The sequence below is a fragment of the Mustela nivalis genome, assembly GCF_964662115.1.
Source record: "Mustela nivalis genome assembly, chromosome: 9".
NCBI lineage: Eukaryota > Metazoa > Chordata > Mammalia > Carnivora > Mustelidae > Mustela > Mustela nivalis.
Window position 1 is genome coordinate 54026850 of NC_139028.1, and position 21051 is coordinate 54047900.

Consider the following 21051-nt stretch of genomic DNA (forward strand, 5'->3'; position numbering starts at 1 on the left):
GATCTCCAATATCCCAGTTCATGCTTAAAGAAGAGAAAATTCAAGCTGAAGTAGAAAAATAGAAATAACAAATACTTGAGGCTCTGTCACACTTGGTATTTTAAAATGTCATCAAGAGCACCTGGGTGGCACAGCCTATTAAGTGTCCTTTTGGTTTCCGCTCAGGTTGTGATCTCAGAGTCATGGAACTGAGCCCCACATCAGGCCCCTTGCTCAGTGTGGAACCTGCTTAAGACTCTCTCTTCCTCCCTGGGTGTCTGGGTGCTTCAAGTCAGGCATTCGACTCTTGATTTCTGCTCAGGTCATGATCTCAGGGTCATGGGACTAGGCCCCCCATCAGGCTCTGTGCTCAGCAGGGACTCTGCTTGAGAGTCTCCCTCTCCTTCTCCCTCTGCCCCTCCCTCCACTCATGCTCACTCTCAAATAAATAAATACATCTTTTAAAAAATTGTTTTAAAAAATAAAATATCATATCAATGATATAAACTGTTTTTAAATGCACCTAAAAATGTTATTCGAGCAAAGATTACCAAAACCTCAGGGGGGGAAATAAGAGTCAAAGTGACCTTGAAAAATGTGACTGGAGGAGGACATGTTTGCTAAAATCTGGAGGAAAATCAAGAGCTATCTGGGCAATGTGGTATTGTTCAGGATAACAGCCAGATTTGGTTATTACTGGCCCAGTGGAAAATGAACACACACCCATAGTAGGGTACATCTACTACAGTGGGAAGAAGCCTGAGCCAAACAAGGAAGCCTGGGGCTGGTCCAACCCTATGCTAACTCTGGTATGACTCTGGGCAGGTCCTTTCTAATGTATAAGTGCTGGATGAACAAGTTTTTAAGGCATTTAGTTCTTCATATCAGTCCCCTCAAGTCATGATCTCACAGTCATGGGATCCCACATTGGGCTTCGAGCTCCACATGAAGTCGGTATGGAACTCTGTCCCTGTCCCTCTGCCCCTCCTCCCCACACACTTTCTCTCTCTTTCTTTCTCTCTCTCATAAATAAAAAAATCTTAAAATAAAATAAAATAAATATAAATTTATTTATAAAAAATATATAACATAGAAATATATATAAATAAAATAAATATAAATATTAAAAATTAAAATAATCAAATTTCTCATAAATCTTTAAAAATAAAAGAATAAACTATACAAATAGAAAACAGAAAAAAGCAAACTTCCATTTTATGCAAAAAGAAACATAAATAGGGACGCCTGGGTGGCTCAGTGGGTTAGGGCCTCTGCCTTCACCTCAGGTCGTGGTCCCAGAGTCTTGGGATCGAGCCCCGCATCGAGCTCTCTGCTCCGTGGGGAGTCTGCTTCCTCCTCTCTCTGCCAGCCTCTCTGCCTACTTGTGATCTCTGTCTGTCAAATAAATTAACAAAATCTTAAAAAAAAAAAAAATAATCAGCAAACATTAAAAAGATGCTTAACTTCATAATTATAGAAAGGCAAAATTCAAAAATAATATTGTCTATCTATCACAATGGCAAATGTAAGAATTTGGAGTATATGCAAATTCTATAAGACTGTGAGGAACGTCAGTCATATTTTATTTGTGGGAGTATAAATTTTTGGAGACAACTTGGCAATAGTGTCACAGTTTAACACTCATACCCTTTATCCAACAACTTGTGTTACATGGTATTTACTGTAGCACAGTTTATCATAGTGGAATACTAGAACAACCTAAGGGTCCGTCAATCCTGCACTGATAAAATAAATTTATATTGAATCATAGAGAACACTTCACAGCTATCAAAAGGGATACGACAGCATATAGGAATATGTGAGTGAAAAAAATCCTTTCGGGGCGCCTGGGTGGCTCAGTGAGTTAAGTGTCTGCCTTCAGCCCAGGTCATGGTCCCAGGATTCTAGGATCGAGTCCTACATGAGGCTCCCTGCTGGGGCAGGAAGGCTGCTTCTCCCTCTGACTGCTTGTGCTCTCTCTCTCTCTCTGACAAATGAAAAAATAAAATCTTTAAAAAGCGGGGGGCGCCTGCGTGTCTTAGTGGGTTAAGCATCTGCCTTCGGCTCAGGTCATGATATCAGGGTCCTGGGATCGAGCTCCACATTGGGCTCTCTGCTCAGCAGGAAGCCTGCTTCCCCCCACCTCTCTCTGCCTGCCTCTCTGCCTACTTGTGATCTCGCTCTCTGTCAATGAATAAATAAAATCTTTAAAAAAAAAAAAAAGGAAAATTCTTTAAGATCTATTAGTAAGTGGAAAAATTAAAGGTATAAAACTATGTATAAAATACCTTATTTGTATACAATTTTAAAATTATGACTTGATAAACCTTCTTATATTCATAACAAAAATAATTGGCAGTAGATACAAAGAACTCTTAGAATAATAAGAGTTAGGGGGACCATTTTATTTTTACACCTTTTATATTGCTTTAATTTTCATGTGTGTTCATTATGTACATATGTTAGTTTTATTTTTTATATCAATACATTATTTGAGCAAGGACATTCTGGCCTTTTTCTTTTTGCTTTCTCCTTTATTAATTTCTGTTTGCTTAGTGAATAATTAATCATGTTAAAAACATGCAGGGGAAATTAAAAGAAACAAATAATGCCTGTTCCCTTTGACTTAGAAAGTATCTTTCCAGGGAATTAACCTTTCAGAAATACCTCCATAATTGCTCGTAGTAGCCAAAATCTGGACACAATCTTAGAACGTACAATGGTGAGGATCCTTTTGAAAAAAATGCTGGTGGATTACTGGACTCTTGTTAAGAAGGTAAAGTGGTATGAGCTGATGGTCCAAGATATATTGTTAAATGAACAGCAAAACAGAAACAGGTTATAGAACTTTATATATATATATGTATATGTATACATATATATATGATCCTACTCACTTAACTAAAAATGTGATGATATATTAAAATATGTAAAGAAAGAAGCAGAAATAGAAAAAGTTGTGTGCGTGCATATGCAGATAGTAGATTTCTAGAAAGTATACACAAAAAACTAAGGGAAGATGATGAGGGGATTTTTGTACCTTTCCTTAGATACCTTTCTGAAACATTAGAATTCATTTACCACGATCATGTATTATTTTTTAATAGGAAGTTAACCCTAATTATTTGACAAGACAAGAGGTTATTTGGCCCACAAAGTTTGTGCATTCCATTTCCTGTAGGCAAGAGCCTACATCTTATTACTTTTCCCGTCTCTTCCGGCTGTCTGAGTCATACTCTGACTCATCCGTGCCTAGACAGTCTCTAAAATGACTGTCATCTACTAACAAGTAAATCCAGAATTGTATAGTTCAAAGGGGTTTTAGACTCCTCACAATCGCTTCCCTCCAAGGCAGAAGAGTGTGGAGTCTCAGGAGCTGAAAGGTGGCCGCTCCGCCAGTAAGTGGCGCAGTCAGGCCATGCCCAGCTCACTGGACTTCTCCATGTTACTATGTCATCCTTGCTCTCAGTAAGGAGCTCACCAGAATAGAAAGCAGGCAAGAGGCAGGGACAATTATAAAAGTCGGCAAGGAAACTTTCACAAAGCTATTATGGGAGATCTAGGATATGGAACTAAAGATTACACACATCCCAGGCCCGACAGGGAAACAGAAGCAACTCACCATCCACCACCCAGTGTCATTGTCAAAGAGATGAGAGGCAAAATAAGATTTTATATTTTACATGCAACTAGTCAGGGTTTTTTGTTTGTTTTTTTTCCCCCCCATGGATGGTAGCCAACCTCTCTATGAATAAAAGGAAACAGAATTGTGGCATCAACTGCAGAAAGCTAGCTCTAGGTAGGTTAGAAAAGCTGGACTTACTGTGTTTTCAGTTGAAGCAGAGAAGCTTCTTAGGGGCCTGCCTTGCTCACCTTTGTTCTCCTCCCCTGGTCCCTTTCCTGGGGCAGAAACAGAGTGTTGGAGGCACTCAGTAATTATATTATGTTGACTTAGACTGAGTTGATTTGAGAAAGATTTCAGTTTTTACTTCTCATTAAATTTGACATCAGAATGATTTTTCCCTCTCGGCAGAGTTTTGTGCTTGTTTTTTAGATGTTCTGTTTCTCTTTTGGCATCGGCCCCAAAATGGGAGTTAGCAACAGCAACATAAACTCCAGCCATCCTTTATTTCATTTTGTCAGAATTCATTCTGGAATTGTACATGAGAAATGGGGCAGTCAAGTTTATTTTGGAACAAGGCTCAGGGCTGTCTAACCAAGCTTGGGATGACAAGACCAGGCATCTGACCAAAAAGAGGGATTTGGCAGGTAGCCAGCCCCATTTCATACAGTCTACGCAGAACCTCATCTGAATATATTAATCTGTCAGCACGTACTCGTCTATGTACATTACATGTGTCTCTCCTTATTATCCTGTTTTTCCTCTAATTTTGAAGGCTCATATCCATCCCAGAAATCTAGGAAAGTCACAGAGGCATATTAAATGCACACACTAAAATTCTTATAGACATGCACAGACCACGTTTCAACCCAGTCAGACATGCTATAAACGCCACAAGATGAAATTTCATGTCTCTGCTGACTAAAAGTTGTCAAGAGCCTGAAACTTGCTCTGTAACACTCAAATGCCTTCGTAGGACGGGAGGGGTTTTGAGGCAGGTGACATAATCTTAGCTTCTCGGTGGAGAAACATTTTTCTTCTCTCAGAATGATTTGCCTTGTGAAATACCAAAGTTCTCTGGCTTCCTCCTCCAGGTGAATGGCATCGACCTCCGCGGAGCATCTCACGAGCAGGCCGCCGCTGCCCTGAAGGGGGCTGGACAGACGGTGACCATTATAGCACAATACCAGCCTGAAGGTCAGTGAGAACCCACCCTTACCGAGTTCCACTGTGTTTCTTTGTGAATATAAACCCACCTTTCTGATCACCCGTATTAACCAGTCTCCACCAACAAGGCTTTTTTTTTTTTTTTTAACTTACTTACTTATCCTGAAAAATGGGAGCTCCATGTCCGAAGAACATGAGGCTTTGTTACTCTTCACCTTCCAAAGAAAACATCAGAAAAGGTCCTGTTTAAAATATGAATTCAAAACAAAAAAATCCAAAAAACCTAGCATCAGTTTTATTACTCATGTTCTTATCTGGTACACACTTTTGGTCAGCAATGAATATTGTAAAAAGAATTAGGGTGGACTAAGAATCAAATTGACGTGAGACAGATGAACAAGCAAAACACCAGATTTAATAGCATATGTATGGGGAATCCACATAGACAGGCAAAATAAGGTATATGTGTCATCCTGAGCTAAGAATGTGGGCAGGGGTCTGGGACTTCAGAGGACAGAAGTCCATTTCACAGGGCCGTAGAAGAACAGATGTTTGGCAATTAGATACTTGCCCTGCCATATAAATGAGTCACTCGATAAAATTTACCTCTGCTAATAACCCTTGTTCTGGGAAACACCCCCAACTGAGATTCTTTTATGTCTTTATGGGAGGGGCAAAAGTTTCGCTTGACCCTGGAGGGTCTAGATTGCCTTCAGGTCAAAATCCACAGGCCAAGGTGGCACACTGAGTGGGGGAGGGTGGTTGGTCTGGAATCCCTTCAGAAGCAAGGGGAGAGAAAAACAGACCATGATCGGCGGACCATATTCTCTCTTCGTGGCATGAACTCTTACTAACGCTAACGTGATTTTTGGTTGTCCCTGGTGTGGGTTTGTTTTGTTTTGGTTTGGTTTGGTTTGATTTTGGCTTTTTCTGCTATAGTATTGCTTGTTTGTAACATGTTACTGTAAACCCTGAAACCTGGTGAGGCGTCGTCAATTGGATTAGCCAACTGAAACTTGGTGAGATATCCTGAATTGCATTAGCCAGACCCTGCTCTTTGGTTTGTTTCAACATGTATCTGTGATCAGAATGATTCTCAGGGAGACCACCTAGAAGTGACCTATTGTGTGGTTGAATTTTCAGCAAATTTGTATATAGATTACTCCTTTTGTTAATGAAATATACTTAAGCACCCACTGTGGGTTAGACTTTACAAAAAAGTAGAGGGGAATGGTTTCCTGTCTTCAAGAAATGTAGTTAATTACCCTTGGTCCACAAGGCTAGTAGACAGGACTATTAAACAGATAAACATGATAGTACAAGATGCCATTAAGGAAGAGCCTTTTTGCGTGGGGGTATAAAGAGCTCTTTGACCTTTTAAAGTGATTCTTTCTTATGTCAGTTGGTCTCTTCTTTGGAAGACAGAGGTTTGTGTCTCCCCTGTGAAGTCTTAGATTTTACCATAATGGTAGCCAACCACATATTTCACGTAAATATAAAGAAAACATTCTGCCATGTGTCTTTTGGAATGTTACATTTATTTTGCCTGAATTTAGAATTAGAATTTGCAATTAAGTTAATAAAAAACATGTACTAAACATGTACATGTACTTTCTCCTATTGGCCTCGCCCAGATATGGCCAGAGAGGTGGGGAGGAAGGGGTTTGTGATTGTCACAGACGGGTGATGACAGGACCGGGAGAAAATATTCTACCCAGACAGTTTTGAAAGTCTTTCTACTTCTTAAAAATTAGTAGACATGTCTTCTACTAGGAATAAATTGGCTCCAGAAGGATCCATTGTAAAACAGAAAATAAAACCATTTGGGTTAGCATAATTTGAGAATATTCTACTTCATATAGAATAAGAACTTTCCTGTGGAATTTTTCCATTTTCTTTACAGCAGTGTTCGTTCACTCTCAAACCGTATGCCCTTCACCATAACCTGGCACATGGCATGAATATGTCAGGCTGTTTTCCCATTTCTCAAGAGTTTCCTCTCCAATACCAATTATACCAATTAGAAGCCATTGATAGTAAAGATAGCCATTCAAATGACCTGGAACAGAGTGATTTTCAAACTTTAAGGATTACAGTAAAGGACAAGCATGTCATAGTTCTATCCACATAAATCTTCATCTTAAGCTTCCTTGCTGCGTTTGCTTCCTTTAAGCAATGTACTTAATTTGGATACTTTGCTGTACTTTGTGAGGATGCCTATTCAAAGCAACCATGTCTTATAAAGCATAAATAGATTTTCTAAGTGCTTCTGAAGAAATTTGTAAATAAAAATGATAAGCTTGGGGTGCCTGAGTGGCTCAGTGGGTTAAAGCCTCTGCCTTCGGCACAGGTCATGAACCCAGGGTCCTGGAATCAAGCCCCACATCGGGTTCTCTGCTGAGCAGGGAGCCTGCTTCCCTTCCTCTCTCTCTGCCTGCCTCTCTGCCTACTTGTGATCTCTGTCTGTCAAATAAATAAATAAAATCTTAAAAAAAAAAACAAAACAATAAGCTTATTTCAAAATGCCAAAGTACAGATAGGATTCACAGAATTCCCTATTTTAATAAGTCTAACTGTATTCTCATTTGTCACAGCTTTAAATCAGTTGGAAATGTGGTAATGTAACATCAAGTAATCCTCTTCCCCCTTTGTAAGTTTAATGTGCAACTGAGCTTTAATTTAACTACTGTTTGAAATGGAAAACTAATTGGATTGTTGTTTAAACCATTTAGGGACATTTAAATTATACAACACTTTTAGGAAATAATGAACAATTTACCTTTAAGATAACAAGTGAAAAGAAGAATATGCCACAGAGTTCATTAGGAAATTCTTACCAGATCTCCTTCATTTGCACTAGTATTGTGAGGTGTCCCAGCTAAGACAAATTTTATTGACTTCTCTTTTGGTATGGTCAGGAACCAGACTTTCTTCCAGTAATTTTTTCAGGTACATTCAAATGCTTTTATCAAGATACTAGATTCCTTCCTCGGTATTATTAAATATTCAGGAAATTTGGCCCTTACCCCCAGCCCAAGTCATTTTCTTTTAAGTAATTTTTTTTAATCTTACTAAGATTAAAGGACTTAGGTACTTTTAAGAGATTGTTTTCTGATGATGTAGGACCAAAATTGTATAATAATGACACCAACCCTGAGAACTGTGGAATGTCAGAGAAGGGATAAACCTGTAGGAGTCAAAACAGTACAAGAGTACTTTGTGGAAATGGGGAAATGGAGCCAGACTTTGAAAAATAGGTGGGATTTCTATTCTGAAAAGCAGAGAGAAAAAATATCTCGCTAAACTAAATAAGATTTTGAACTCTATGTGTGCAGGCACGAAACCTATATTTTGTTCACTTTTGTTCATTTTTAGTGTTATACATATTATTGGTATTTCTTTTTTATTTTATTTTATTTTATTTATTTGACAGACAGAGATCACAGGTAGGCAGAAAGGCAGGCAGAGAGAGGAAGGGAAGCAGGCTCCCTGCTGAGCAGAGAGTCCAATGTGGGGCTCGATCCCGGGACCCTGGGATCATGACCCGAGCTGAAGGCAGAGACTTTAGTCCACTGAGCCACCCAGGCGCCCCTATTATTGGTATTTCTTAAAGCGTTGCTGAACTAGCAAATAATACTTACCATTCTTTAGCACTTGAGTTTCCACCTGAAAATAATTGAAGATTGGAGGGATGATTCAGTTTTACAACTTGCATTTTTTCATTTTTGCTTCAAACCAGAAAATAAGTGCTAAACAAGTATGTATTGCAAAATATAAAACAGTTTCCAACTGTGTTTTTTATAAGACTTAGTTCATTTTTTGAATAATTATAAATAATTTATGATTATCATAATATAACAATAAATGTATTCTTGGCAAGTTTCACTGTGCAAAGTAAGACCAAAGTTCTTATACTTCTGCTTAAAGTGATCTTGCTCCCAGTTGTCTAAATTACTCTAGCCATCATTAAATTTTATCCAGTGTCTAGTTCTAGGTAGTAGAAATAAACCCGCATTTGAAGACTCACAAGCAAACCGTGTTTCTTTCTGGTGGTATGATTGTAATTCATTTATACCATTTTTTTTTTATCTACTTTCTGTCACATGTTTACTTGGAAACTAATATGTATTATTTTGATATTAGGAAGTAAATAATGAAGTTATTTTCTTTATTTCTTTTTTTAAGAGGATCAGGTATCTGATACTTAAGGAATAATTCTACTTAAGCAATATAGGAAGTTAATTCTTCTAAACTCCAATAACCTATGTTCAGTTAGTGAAGTTACCCCAACACCACTTCAGAAAAGGAACCATAATGCCTGCCCAACACATGCATACACTCTCCCCTGTCCCTTTCCGGCCGTCTTCCCCATTGCCGTCAGAATTATTGTTCTCTAGGCTATGACCCCAAGGTACCTGTGCACAGATTCCATGCCCTTCACAGTATGGTCCCAGCCAAACTGTATGCTCCCTCCTTACTCCCTGCACCATCAACACCCACCACCATCATCATTTTTACTCTCCCATGCTACACAGGACTGCTTTCTGTTCCTCAGCACTTGGTCCTTAGCAGTCATGTTCCTGGACCTTTGCTCCCGTGGGCTCCTCTCCCTGGAATTCTCTTTCCTCCCTTTCTATCCCTACTCATTGTGAGGCCCTGCAGACATCAATTCCACTCTGAAGTCATCTTTTATCTGCTAAGTTGATGTTGACTGATGCTTTCTCTGAGCTCTCTAGACCTAGATTCAGAGAGTTTGTGTGTCCCTTAGCATGATTTGCACATTTCCCCACTCAAGTAAGCTTCTAGAGGGCAAGAACCCACTTATCGTTCGTTTTATGTCCTGAGAGAATTTGCACGATATGAATTTAACTATGCTTTATTAAAGAGTTATTGAATGGGTCTCTATTTGCTTTAGAAGTACAATAAAATATCTTCAGTGTGTTGGCAAATAATTAATAGTAAGTGTTTACGAAATATTTGCGGGATGAATATTGAATGAATTGCCTGGGGTTCTGATATTAGATGCAGACAATGGTAAATGAGTCCCGAGACTGGACATCCGGTGTTGATGCAGTTTTTAGGTGGTGCCTTTTTTTTTCTTACAAAGAAATGACCCTAGTGGATAAACATCCTTTCTCCTGCACTGAGGAATATCTACAGCTATTATTCTGTAATATAACACAAAGAAAAGATGATTAAAGCTCTAAGATTTTCTAAAGTTCTAAAACTCAACTTTAACACCACTGATGAATTTTAAGAAGTCACTGGGGCTCCTGAGTGGCTTAATCTGTTGAGCATCCCACTCTTGGATTCAGCTCAAGTCATGATCTCAGAGCTATGAGATTAAGCCCTGCATTGGACTCCATGCTCACCATGGAATCTGCTGGAGATTCTCTCTCCCTTGGTCCCTCCCACTCATTCTTTCTCTCACTCTTGCTCTCAAATAAATAAATAAATCTTTTTTTTTTTTTTTTAAGTCACTGATTGTAACCAAATTGTGCATTTGTCAGAACGGGTCTAACACAGCATTTCTCTGAATCAGACTGGGACAAGCCTTTATAACATTTGCTGCCTTCTCACTGTGCTATAATACCTCTGTTTACTGTGAGACCACTGACTGGGATTGAAGTAAAAAAACTCCAGATATTCACTGGGACAATGAAGTGAACAATATAAATTGTTGGATAAAGCACAAAATAGAGATAATTAATTGCCAAGGTATTCTTATGACAACCACCAGTATTCTCTTGGCTTTAATATGACTACTTAGGCATTGTTTTGGATCCTGCAAAGGCTTCAGAAGGGCCTGCAAGCAGGGAAGAGGAGCTCCTTGAGGGTCCCCATCAGGAAGTGGGGACTTGAGTAAACAGTGGAAGAGTCTGATTTGGTCTGCCTTTTTTTTTTAAGCATTTATTCAGATTCCAGTTAACATACAGTGTATTATTAGTTTCTGGCATACAATATAGTGATTTAATACTTCCATACAACCTCCAGTGATCCACCTTTTATTTTTCAACAGACTACTTGAAAAGAAAAGTCCAAAGGACAGACTTAATTAAAAATAAGACTTATAAATGTGGTCTAGTTTATGGAACTGTGGCAGAGTGATGATGTGGTTCATTTATATACCTGTATTTGGTTAATGGATATTTTTACTGAACACTTACTGTGCTCCACTCAGTATTCTTAGGAAATGATAAAGCAGTGAACCCAAAGGCCCTCTCAAATAAATATTAAATTTGTTAGAAGATGATAAGTGGTATAAAGAAATAGGAAGAAAGGTAAAAGTGATAGTAGTGAAGAAAATATGGTAGATCTAGAAGACCTAGCTAATAAGTTCATATTTCAGCAGAGATCTCAAAAAAATTAGGGAATAAGCCATGCAGGAAGCTGGAGGAAGAAAGAAATTATTCTAGAATCCTGGTCTACCGAGTGTGATCTGTGAACCAGCAGCATAGAGATCAATCAAGAGCCGGTAGATATGCATAATCCCAGGCCCCACTCCAGCCTTCTAAATCAGAATCTACATTTTACCAAATCCATAGGTTATTTACATGTAGTTTGAGAAGCACTGTGCTAGAATACTTGAGGACCCTGCAGAAACTGTGATTTGTCATTCCGGGTTGGACTCCCTCTACCTGGATCCAGGGTGATGTCACCTGAGGCGGCATCACTAGGTTTGATTTCTGGCATGTGTTACTCAATGACTGGTCAGACCTCAGTCGTTTTACTAGGGACAGGTCAGACTGCAAGGGCTCTAGGAAGTTCATGTGTCATTCACCCCTAGCTGGCCTATACCTCCCCTCTAAATATAGATTATCAACCAAATTCATAAATCTTGCTAGAACTCCCCATATAGTGAAACAGTGAACCTACTCAGGCTTCATCCCCTTTCATTACGGTCTCTCCTGCAAGTGCGTAGAGAAGCCATTGGGGATGAGGTGAGATTGAACTTCCTCCTAATAGATGACTTTACAGACCAAAAAAAAAAGGTCACTAAGGCATCACTTTAAAATTTCTTTAAGTAACTTACTATATTTTAAAGCAGATCATTTCAGTAATCTTTTTTACTCCTTGTAAATTGTGAAGCTAATTCAGAAAGAAAACTACTCATTCTTTTCAGAAGGAAGTGAAATTCTGATCTTTTCCAGAGTTACTACTTTGAATTAAGTTACAAGTTTAAACCAGAGTTGGACACCATGATCTATTTCTCTGTGAGGTCAAAGATGTGATGGAAACTTAAAATGAGTATGTAATTTACCCTCTGAAAAACATAGACACCTCCTATATCTAAAAGTTCCCAGAAATGAGAGTATATACAACACCCAAGAAGCTTACTTACAATACAAGCTATATTTCTTTCCTTAAATCAATGTCTACATAAGTTTATGCATATGAATGAGCAGCTGTGGCGTGCTGAGATAGTTTCTCAATGCAAATAACTGCATCTCAAATGCTCAGGCAATATTCATAAAGTCCAGCTGTAGGTCTTGGTCAGAAATTGCATCAGCATCATCAGGGAACATTCAGGATGAGCTTTGGAATGGGAGGTACAGTGCAAGACTCTGGACTAGGAAGAGAAGACCAGTATTCTAATGCCAGTTCTAATTCTAGCTGTGTGACCTCATGCTAGTTATTCATCTTTATGAGTTTGCATTTTCTCAGTTAGGAAAAGTTAGGACAAGTTAAATATTTTCAAAGTTACTGAATTCTAGATAAAAGACATAACCCATCAAGTAATACAGAAGTATGAATTCCGTTATTTGAAGATTTTTTTCACTAATACTGCATCTTTGTGCTTTGCGTTTTTTGCATTCTTTAAGAAGAAATGAATGCACAGTCTGGTTAACTTGGTGCATTCTCTGTGGTTTAACTGGAATCAGTGAGAAATGGAAATTAACAGTTGGAAGAATCCTTATAGATCACCTTATCCAGCTTCACAGATGGGGGGATTGAAGCTCAGTCAGTATCCACATAGGAAAACAGTCCATTCTCTTAACATTTGTTATAACTACTAAAACTGAGGCTAGCTAAACCAGATAGTAAATTCCTAAATTCTTTGAATTTACTGTAGTAGTTCATGATGGCTGATGGCTTAAATAGCCCAAGGAATCTAATCCAACTAGATTATTATGATCAAAAGGGGGTTGAAAAATTCTTATGAAGCCTTGGGGCTTTCTCATGCACATAATTTCACTTTCACTTCTAGCTTCTTACTCATGTTAATTGCTTTTATCCCTGTATCACAAGTGAATGATACATATAAGAGAGCTTTAAAAACATAAGCTATTACTAATAATTTAAAAAATAACCACGAATCTGAGAATATTCGTAGTTCAAGAAACAGTTCAAATACATTATGCTTTTCCTCTTCCCTATCCTAATTTCTTCAGGTGACATCCTTCATCCATCTGTCCGTCCATCCATTATCAGTTCAACCTCAGTGATATTCTGTTTTGCCACATAGGGGATTTCTCCAAATATATTGCATTAAATCTGGTTTAGCTAGTTTGATTGGCATATTCTAATTTTTATCAAACTGTTAGGAAAGAAACTTACATAAGACTTTACATGACTCTAGAATTTGTATTGCTTAGCCTTATCTTTCTCCTCGAATCTCTCTCATATGCATACAGGCTCCACCAACAGATACTGCCTCCTCCTGTAACTAGAAATCTCCCAAGATGTCCCTTCACTTAATCTGTCTTGTTCCTAGCCTTCTCCCAGTTGCTTGTTTAACTCCCCAACATCCACCACAGCATATGACAGATAGGATGATTCCTGCAAACAGAGTCTGCGGGATCATGGGATGTTCTGTCCAGATACTTCAGTGATTAATGATGCTGCTTTTTTTTTCTCCATGCTTATACCCTAGTTTGGATGTAGAGTAATGTAATGGGGACAAAGTAAGATATCACCTCCTGACTCAAAAAATTCTCTTGACCTAATTATCTGTCCTGGGAATACAATATCTCAAACTCTTATCAGAGGGGCTAAAGATATTTACAAAGCTGATACAGGTCCTTTCCCTTCCTGTTGTTCCGTTTCTGCCCAGCCTCATAACAACTTTCCTTCCGTAATTAAATATATTGATCTTTGGGTGTCTAATCTTGTGATTTTATTATATTTTGAAGGACCCTTGGCATCCAGCATCATAAAGCACTCACTAGCTAATACTAAAAGAAGGCTAAGTAAATCTTTGTGCTAGAGACATTTTGACAACCAAAAAGATCTCTTAGATCCATCCCATGAGTTAGCCACATCCAGATCAAATACATGGGGCAAAAGGGTCCAAATCAGGGGCACCTGGCTGACTCAGTTGTTAAAAGACCGCCTTCAGCTGAGGTCATGATCCTGGAGTCCCAGGATCAAGTCCCACATCAGCTCCCTGCCTAGCAGGAAGTCTGCTTCTCTCTCTGACCTTCCCCCTTCTCATGCTCTCTCTCTCTCATTCTCTCTCTCTCAAATAAATAAATAAAAATCTTAAAAAAAATAAAGTTTCCTAATTATACTCTTGACTATACAAATATTACCAACTGAACCCAGATCCTCCATTGATAAGGAATTTCAGGACATTATAGACAACTGTTAAAGAATGTTCCACAGAAGCAAGCAGAAGGGGAATAGAAGCTAAAACAGATCTAAAATACTTACTAACTTTACTCCATATTCTCAGTGCCAAGTGTAGTTCAGTTCCATATTTGTTTGAAAATCCCAGTATTTAAGCCAACCATCAAATTTAATAATGAGTGATTAGCACTTTCCTGCTCCCTTCCCTGACTGTGAAACTGATGCTTTTTTGACCACACCTGAGCCATATCACTTCTCAACAGTGATGCCCTTGTTTGCTAATTAAGGTGGTTAGAGAGATTATTTTTAAGGCTCCTTCTAGCTGACATTCTATGAAATGTAGTTACTGTGTCTTCTAATTAGAACGTGTCATAAGGAACAATTATTGCAAGCAGATAATTTCAGAATGTTCTCATTTTATTCCTCACATTTTAAACACACGGAAATTCTGCTTTCACCCAGTTGGCGGGACAGGAAAAAATCTATATCTGTGGAAAATGCTCTCTCTGTGATGAAGAGAATTTGAACCCTCCAATAACGATTTTTAAGTTTAATTCAAGTAGAAACACTTACTGCTTGTTGGTGCTTCCAAGATTAACAATTTATTGTACATTCATAGACCCCTTATAGCCTAAATCTTACCAGTTTCATATGAAATTGAACTAAACTATAACTATCAAGCCTGGAAATAGATTTATTGGGGGTGAAAAGGAGTAATTTGGGAAAAAAGTTCATTTCAGTAAATAAAAGATTCAGAAAGCTGAAATAATGGTTATGTTTTTGATTCTCAGAATCACTAGTATCAACTTTAGAATGAAAAAGCCAAGCCCAGGAAATAAATACATCTTTAATGTGCTTTATAGATTAGTAATCCAGATAGGATTCCTGGTACACTCAATGACTAAGTCTATAAAAGACAAAAGTATCCAAATTATACTTTGGGGTTCAAGATAATCTTCTTTTATTCGCTCAGCTTTCTCATATTCACGTTCCTACTGCTAAAGGTAATTTTCTTCCTTAATAGGAGTTGCTGACACATTGGGGAAATTAAGCAACGGCAGAACAAAAATTCTTTCATTCAGTCTTCATTCAGCTAATATTAAATGCTTCCGCTGAATGACACATTGCCCTGGACATTAGAGGTAGAATGATGTGCAAAATAGACATGACCCTTTTCCTGGTATACCTACAGTTAGCAGAGTAAAATCACACCAGTAAATCAGATAAGCTCAGGTGAGTGCTCTAGAAAAAGACAAGAACTTAAATCTAGATTCTGAGTCTACATACTCAAGTATATTCTCAGTGTATACCCACACCAAACCAAAACAAACAAAACACTGTGACCTAGATAGAGGGTCCAGAAGGCATCCCAAGGAAATAATATTTTCTTGAATCTGAAGGATGAGTAGGCGTTAATTTGTCAAAGCAGAGCAGAGGAAGCAGTTGTGAGGAAGAGGAGGGAAGTGTATGTGAGAAAGTAGGAGAGACAGTGTGCATAAGGAAGTGAAAGAGGGGCACATGAGCAGATTTTGAAGGACAGGTATTTGGGTCTTTCCCCTGAAAGCACTGGTGTTAAAAAGTTTTAAGCCAAAGGCTGGCAGGATCAGAGTTGTTGGTGGTGTTGGTGTTGTTCTTCTTCTTCTTTTTAAAGATTTCATTGATTTATTTGACAGAGAGAGAGAAGTAGGAGCAGCAGGAAAAGGGAGAGGGGGAAGCAGGTTTGCTGATCTGGCAGTACGATGTGGGCTGGATGTGGGACTCAATGTGGGGCTCGATCCCAGGACCCTGGGATTATGACCTAAACTGAAGGCAGACGCTTAACGACTGAGCCAACCAGGTGCCCCCAGAGCTGTTCTTCTAAAAACTGGCTCTGGCTGCTGAGTAGAGAACAGGCCAGTAGTGTCAGAGAGGCTGGGAAAAACCCAGATAAAAGGTGCTCATCCAGGTGAAATGGTGGTGGTTGGCTTAGAGCAGTGGCAGAAGAGATGGAGAGGAGTAGACAGACTCAGGGGGAGAGTTGGTAATAAAATCAGTAGACTTACATGTTGGCTTATTAAAATACATGAATTCATTCATTTTGTTAAAATATGGGACAGCATGATTGACTGTTACAAGACAAATACACCCCTCAGGGAAAAGCATGTTTTATTCATCTTTATATCCTAGTCCCTAATACAGAACCTCGTTCACAGTAGGCACTCAATAAATGTAGACCGAGTGAAAAAATAAATAAATAAATGGATGATGCCAATGAATAAATGTATCTATTCTGTAGGAACTCTTCCATTTTTTTATTTTAGCTAAGACAGAACAAAATATAGATGTCAAAGAGAGGAAGATGGAAAGAGAAAGAGAGTTGGTAGCAAAAAAGAGAATACGTAAAGCTAGTGCGGAGCACTCACCGCACGTCTGATGACATTCTAAAATCCCTGCATAGACTTACTCATTTAAACAGCTCAAGAACTTACAACAGAGGTTCGATTGCATTGCCCATTTGCTCATTGACAGATGAGGGTATGGAAACTCAGAAAGCATAAGTGATTTTTCCAAGGTCAGACAACAAACCAGTAGAGTACAACCAGGAGTCATTCTGAAGCGGAAGGACTCCAGAACAGCTATGGCACTAGATCACTTCTCAGAGGAGGAAGGAAGAGGAAGCAGATTCACATGGTGATAAAGGAATTTGAAGAGAGGGAAGAAATGGAGGGGATGTGGAGAATCTAATGAAGGATAAATGCCATGTACCCAAAGAGAGAGGGAGGACAGAGGTACAGAGAGGACAACGACGAGTCAGATGGGGAAATAAAGGTAAGAGTATTTGGGCTAGGCAGGGCCAACCAGCAGACAGATCAGAGTCTAGTGATTGAGAATGGAGACAGGCCACAATTGGCTTGCCGTAGGCTCTGGGCCAAGGAGCAGATGCAGGCTAGGTGGGTGAATTCCCTTCCTTTTGAATTTGTGGTGGTTTTGTTCTGTTGTTCTTTTCAAGATATGGGAGGTTGGGGCCTGCAGTTCAGCTTTAAGAGTAGGTGTGATCCCACACTGGTAGAAAGGCTGGCAGAAGGCTCACCACTGACTACCTTTGAGGACTTAAGTGAGTGATAACCTAAGCCTGAAATTCTTCACCTGTATCATAAGGATAATCATATTTACCTTCCAAAGTTTCTGGGCGAATTGGAGAAAATGAAGAATGTCGAGAATATATAAGGCCATCCGCAAATGACAGCTACTATCATAACCCTCAACGACAAACTTGTTGAATAAACATTGCTCCCAACGCAACCTTCGCCCTGCCATTACCCCCCAACCCCCACTCTCATCAGATCTTTGCATGATCCTTAAAACTATCGAAGTACAGACAGGATCAAGGAGCTTCACAGAGTTTGGGAAGCAATAGTGGTTAAGAGTTCCCACTGTGAAATCAGATAGATATGGCTCAAATTCCAGCTCTGCCATTAACAGCTGTGTCACTTTAAACAAATTACTTCACCTCTGGGAACATCATTCTTTATTTGTAGAATAAAGACTCACACCTATCTCTTAGGACTATTTTGAGGGTTAATGAAGTCAGTGCATGCAAAATGTCAAACACACACCCTGACAAATAGAACATCTTCAATAAGTAATAACTGTCATTATTATGGTAATTATCAGAAAGTCCAGAAAAATCTATAACGTGGTTATTGTGTGGAAAGAGAGAGAGAAGGAGAAGTAGATCCAGAGCAGGAAAGAAAGTTTAAAAAGCCCTTGGGAGTCTGTGAGTAGGGGCTCTTGAGGGACTTCTTTAGGTAACAGAATCAATGTGAAAATAATTCCCTGTGTGGGAGTGTCAAATAAACTGTTCTCCACAGAGTTCTACGGTCCAGGGAAAGAATGGTGGAAGCAGGGAGTTGAGCAGAGGGGTATCAGAGGAAACAACCTGGGCTCTGGCTTCATCCCCCTCCAACCAGCACAGGCTTTATTTGTTTTTCATGTTTGGTCTTGGATAAATGAAGGATTCTGTCACCAAAAAACAGTTTTAAGCTGTTTTAGCAGAAGGCAAGAAAAGCTGTTAGAAATAAGAGGTGTAGGTAGGGGTGTGTGTGTGTCTGTGTGTGTGTGGTTAGGATCCATAAAAGCTCTAAGCTCAGTTAATTTTGCACTAGAATGTAGACTCCATGGGAGCATCAGGTTTTGCCTGTTTTGCTTACTGTTTTGTCCCCAAAGCCTAGAACAGTGCCTGGCACAGAGTAGGCAATCAGCAAATATTTGTGAATGAATGAATGAACTAAACAAATATTCATGCCTCTCAATTTCTCTTGAACTTTAGTGGCAGAGCAAATTTACTCCCCTTGATATGCCTATTGGGAATCATGTTAATTAACTGGAGCTCCCAAACATTGATTTTCCATGCTGAAAAAGTAATCAATCTAGGATAGCAGATTATGTGGTCCCAACATTGATTTTGGCATTGCTGCTGACCAGACTGCCAAAGACAAAAACACTCTCTGACTTTGGTTGTTTGATATGTGAGAGCAAAAAATTAAGCAAACAAATAGACTTTTTCCCAAAGAATCTCATAGTGGCTTTGTGCATTTTTGTAAGTCTTAGAAACATTAAAAAAATATATAAAATATTGGGGTGCCTAGGTGGCTTAATCAGTTAAGTGTCTGCCTTTGGCTTAGGTCCTGATTCTAAGATGAAGACCCTGCTTCTCCCTCTCCTTCTGCCCCTCCCCCTCCTTGTGCTTTCTTTCTGTCAAATAAATAAATATGATTCACAGACCTGTACCCCTGGGGATAAAAATATATTATATGTTTATAAAAAATAAAAAAATTTAAAAAATCATTTAAAAAATAATAAATAAAACCTTTGAATATATATATATATATATTACACGTGTGTGTGTGTGTATGTGTATATATATATATGCATGCATGTGTGTGTGTGTGTGTGTGTGTGTATTAACTAGCACAAGTTTAAGACTTCTCCATTCACGAAAGGCTTTCAGATATGTTTCCCACGGGGTCTACACAACTGTGAGAGTTGAATAGACGGGAAGTATTTGTGAAGGTAGCAAAAGTAAAGCTTTGTGAATTTAAGTAACTTGCCATGTCGTGCTACCCATAAGTACTGTGAGCTGAACTTGTACCCAGATCTTCTGATTCTGTTTCTTGTGCTTCATACTGTTTTTCAGATGTTCTTTAGCATCATACAGTTTTATAATTCTTTTATCCAAATAAAGATACTTGAATCAATCTAGAATTACCAGGCTTTCCAGGAGTTTGCTAAATAAACACTTTTTGAGAAAAACATATTCATGTTTGTTTGATGGGTGAATGTTTGAGGGTATATCATTTTAACTTTATTTTTTAAAGATTTTATGAGGAGGGAGATGGGGGAAGAGGAGCAGGGAGAAGGGACAAGCAGCCTCCATGCTGACCACAGAGACTGATTTGGGGTGGGGTGGGGGAGGGGTTGCCAATTTCAGGACCTGAGATCATGCCTGAGCTGAAACCAAGAGTCTGATGCTTAACCGACTGAGCCACCGAGGTGCCCCTGAACTTTATTTTTTAGTAGTAATATAATTACATGGATTCAAAATTCAAAATATTATTAAAAAGTATACACTGAGAAGTCTCTCTTCCACTTCATGTACATCAAACTCATATCCTCTTGCTCTTATAGGCAGCAATGTAATTAATGAATAACTTATTTAAATAAAAACTGAAGCTGAAACCATAAAGGAATATAGATAAATCTTATTTGCAGGGTTTAAAGGAGAAAAAAAAATGCCTAATAGGAAGATGCTTAATAGCCTGGAGCATTAAGGAATAAAACATTGTTCTTTTTTACTTGGGTAATGTTTATATCTGTTCCTCATATCTTAATTAATTATTTTTAGAAAAATAGCTCTGTGCAGGGCTTGAACTCACAACCCTGAGATCAAGAGTCTCACGCTCTACTATCCGAGCCAGCCAGGGCTCCCTATTCCTCCTGAGGTAAAAAATGTTCCCAATTCAGAAATAATTTTATAAATACTAACTTTTCTTTCGGCGCAACTATCATAATACCCATTGTGTTATGTAAATTGCCAAGGGATCACAGGCTGCAAAAGGAACCTTCATGCAGTTGTTCTCCATTAACTGGTATGTTTTCTGTCTAGAAAAATTTGGGGCACTTATTATCCTTTAAAGAGGTCACTGGTGTCAGAAGGGATCTAAAATCAAGGTTAAAGCCCCTTTATTCCCTTAGAAATGTGTGCAAGAATTATCTGGTTGCACATAATAAGTAGCTTCATAAAAAGATATTTGTAATCTTTCTTGATTATGTAGTAGCAAATACAGAAATTCCTCGTTGTTTAAGGTCACTCAGAAGAGTTTTTGTAAGAAGATTGATTTCCTAGTAATATTAATAACCACACCCTACTTTATCTAAATTTTAAATACTTTTGCTTTCTTTCAAATGTTTGAATTTCTTAAAAATAGGTACCATTTCCCATGGGAGATTTTTCCGGGAAGCAAAAGGAAGAATGTTAGAGTTTTAGTAACAGTCCCCAGCTGTTATGACTTAACAATGAGCAGCCGAAACACAAAGGGTATTTTAAAAGAAACACAATTATCTACAAAATTACAGAGAAATGGTTGCTTTGGGTAACTATTAGTGAGAAAGAATGAAAGTGGAATGTCTACAAAACCATTATCAAAATGCAGGGGATAGAGTCCAAAGAGATG

General features: G+C 38.5%; 1 protein-coding gene across 26 annotated transcripts in view; it reads left to right on the forward strand.

Moving 5' to 3' along the window:
* Window positions 1-21051, forward strand: part of DLG2 (discs large MAGUK scaffold protein 2) — a gene marked incomplete at its 3' end in the record, with an annotated part of 2041616 nt that overhangs the window by 1728630 nt on the left and 291935 nt on the right. For all 26 annotated transcript variants that reach the window (XM_082682853.1, XM_082682879.1, XM_082682864.1 and 23 more), the window contains one exon: window positions 4696-4798. In XM_082682853.1, coding sequence (XP_082538979.1) covers window positions 4696-4798 — 103 coding nt within the window. The remainder of the gene's footprint in view (window positions 1-4695; window positions 4799-21051) is intronic.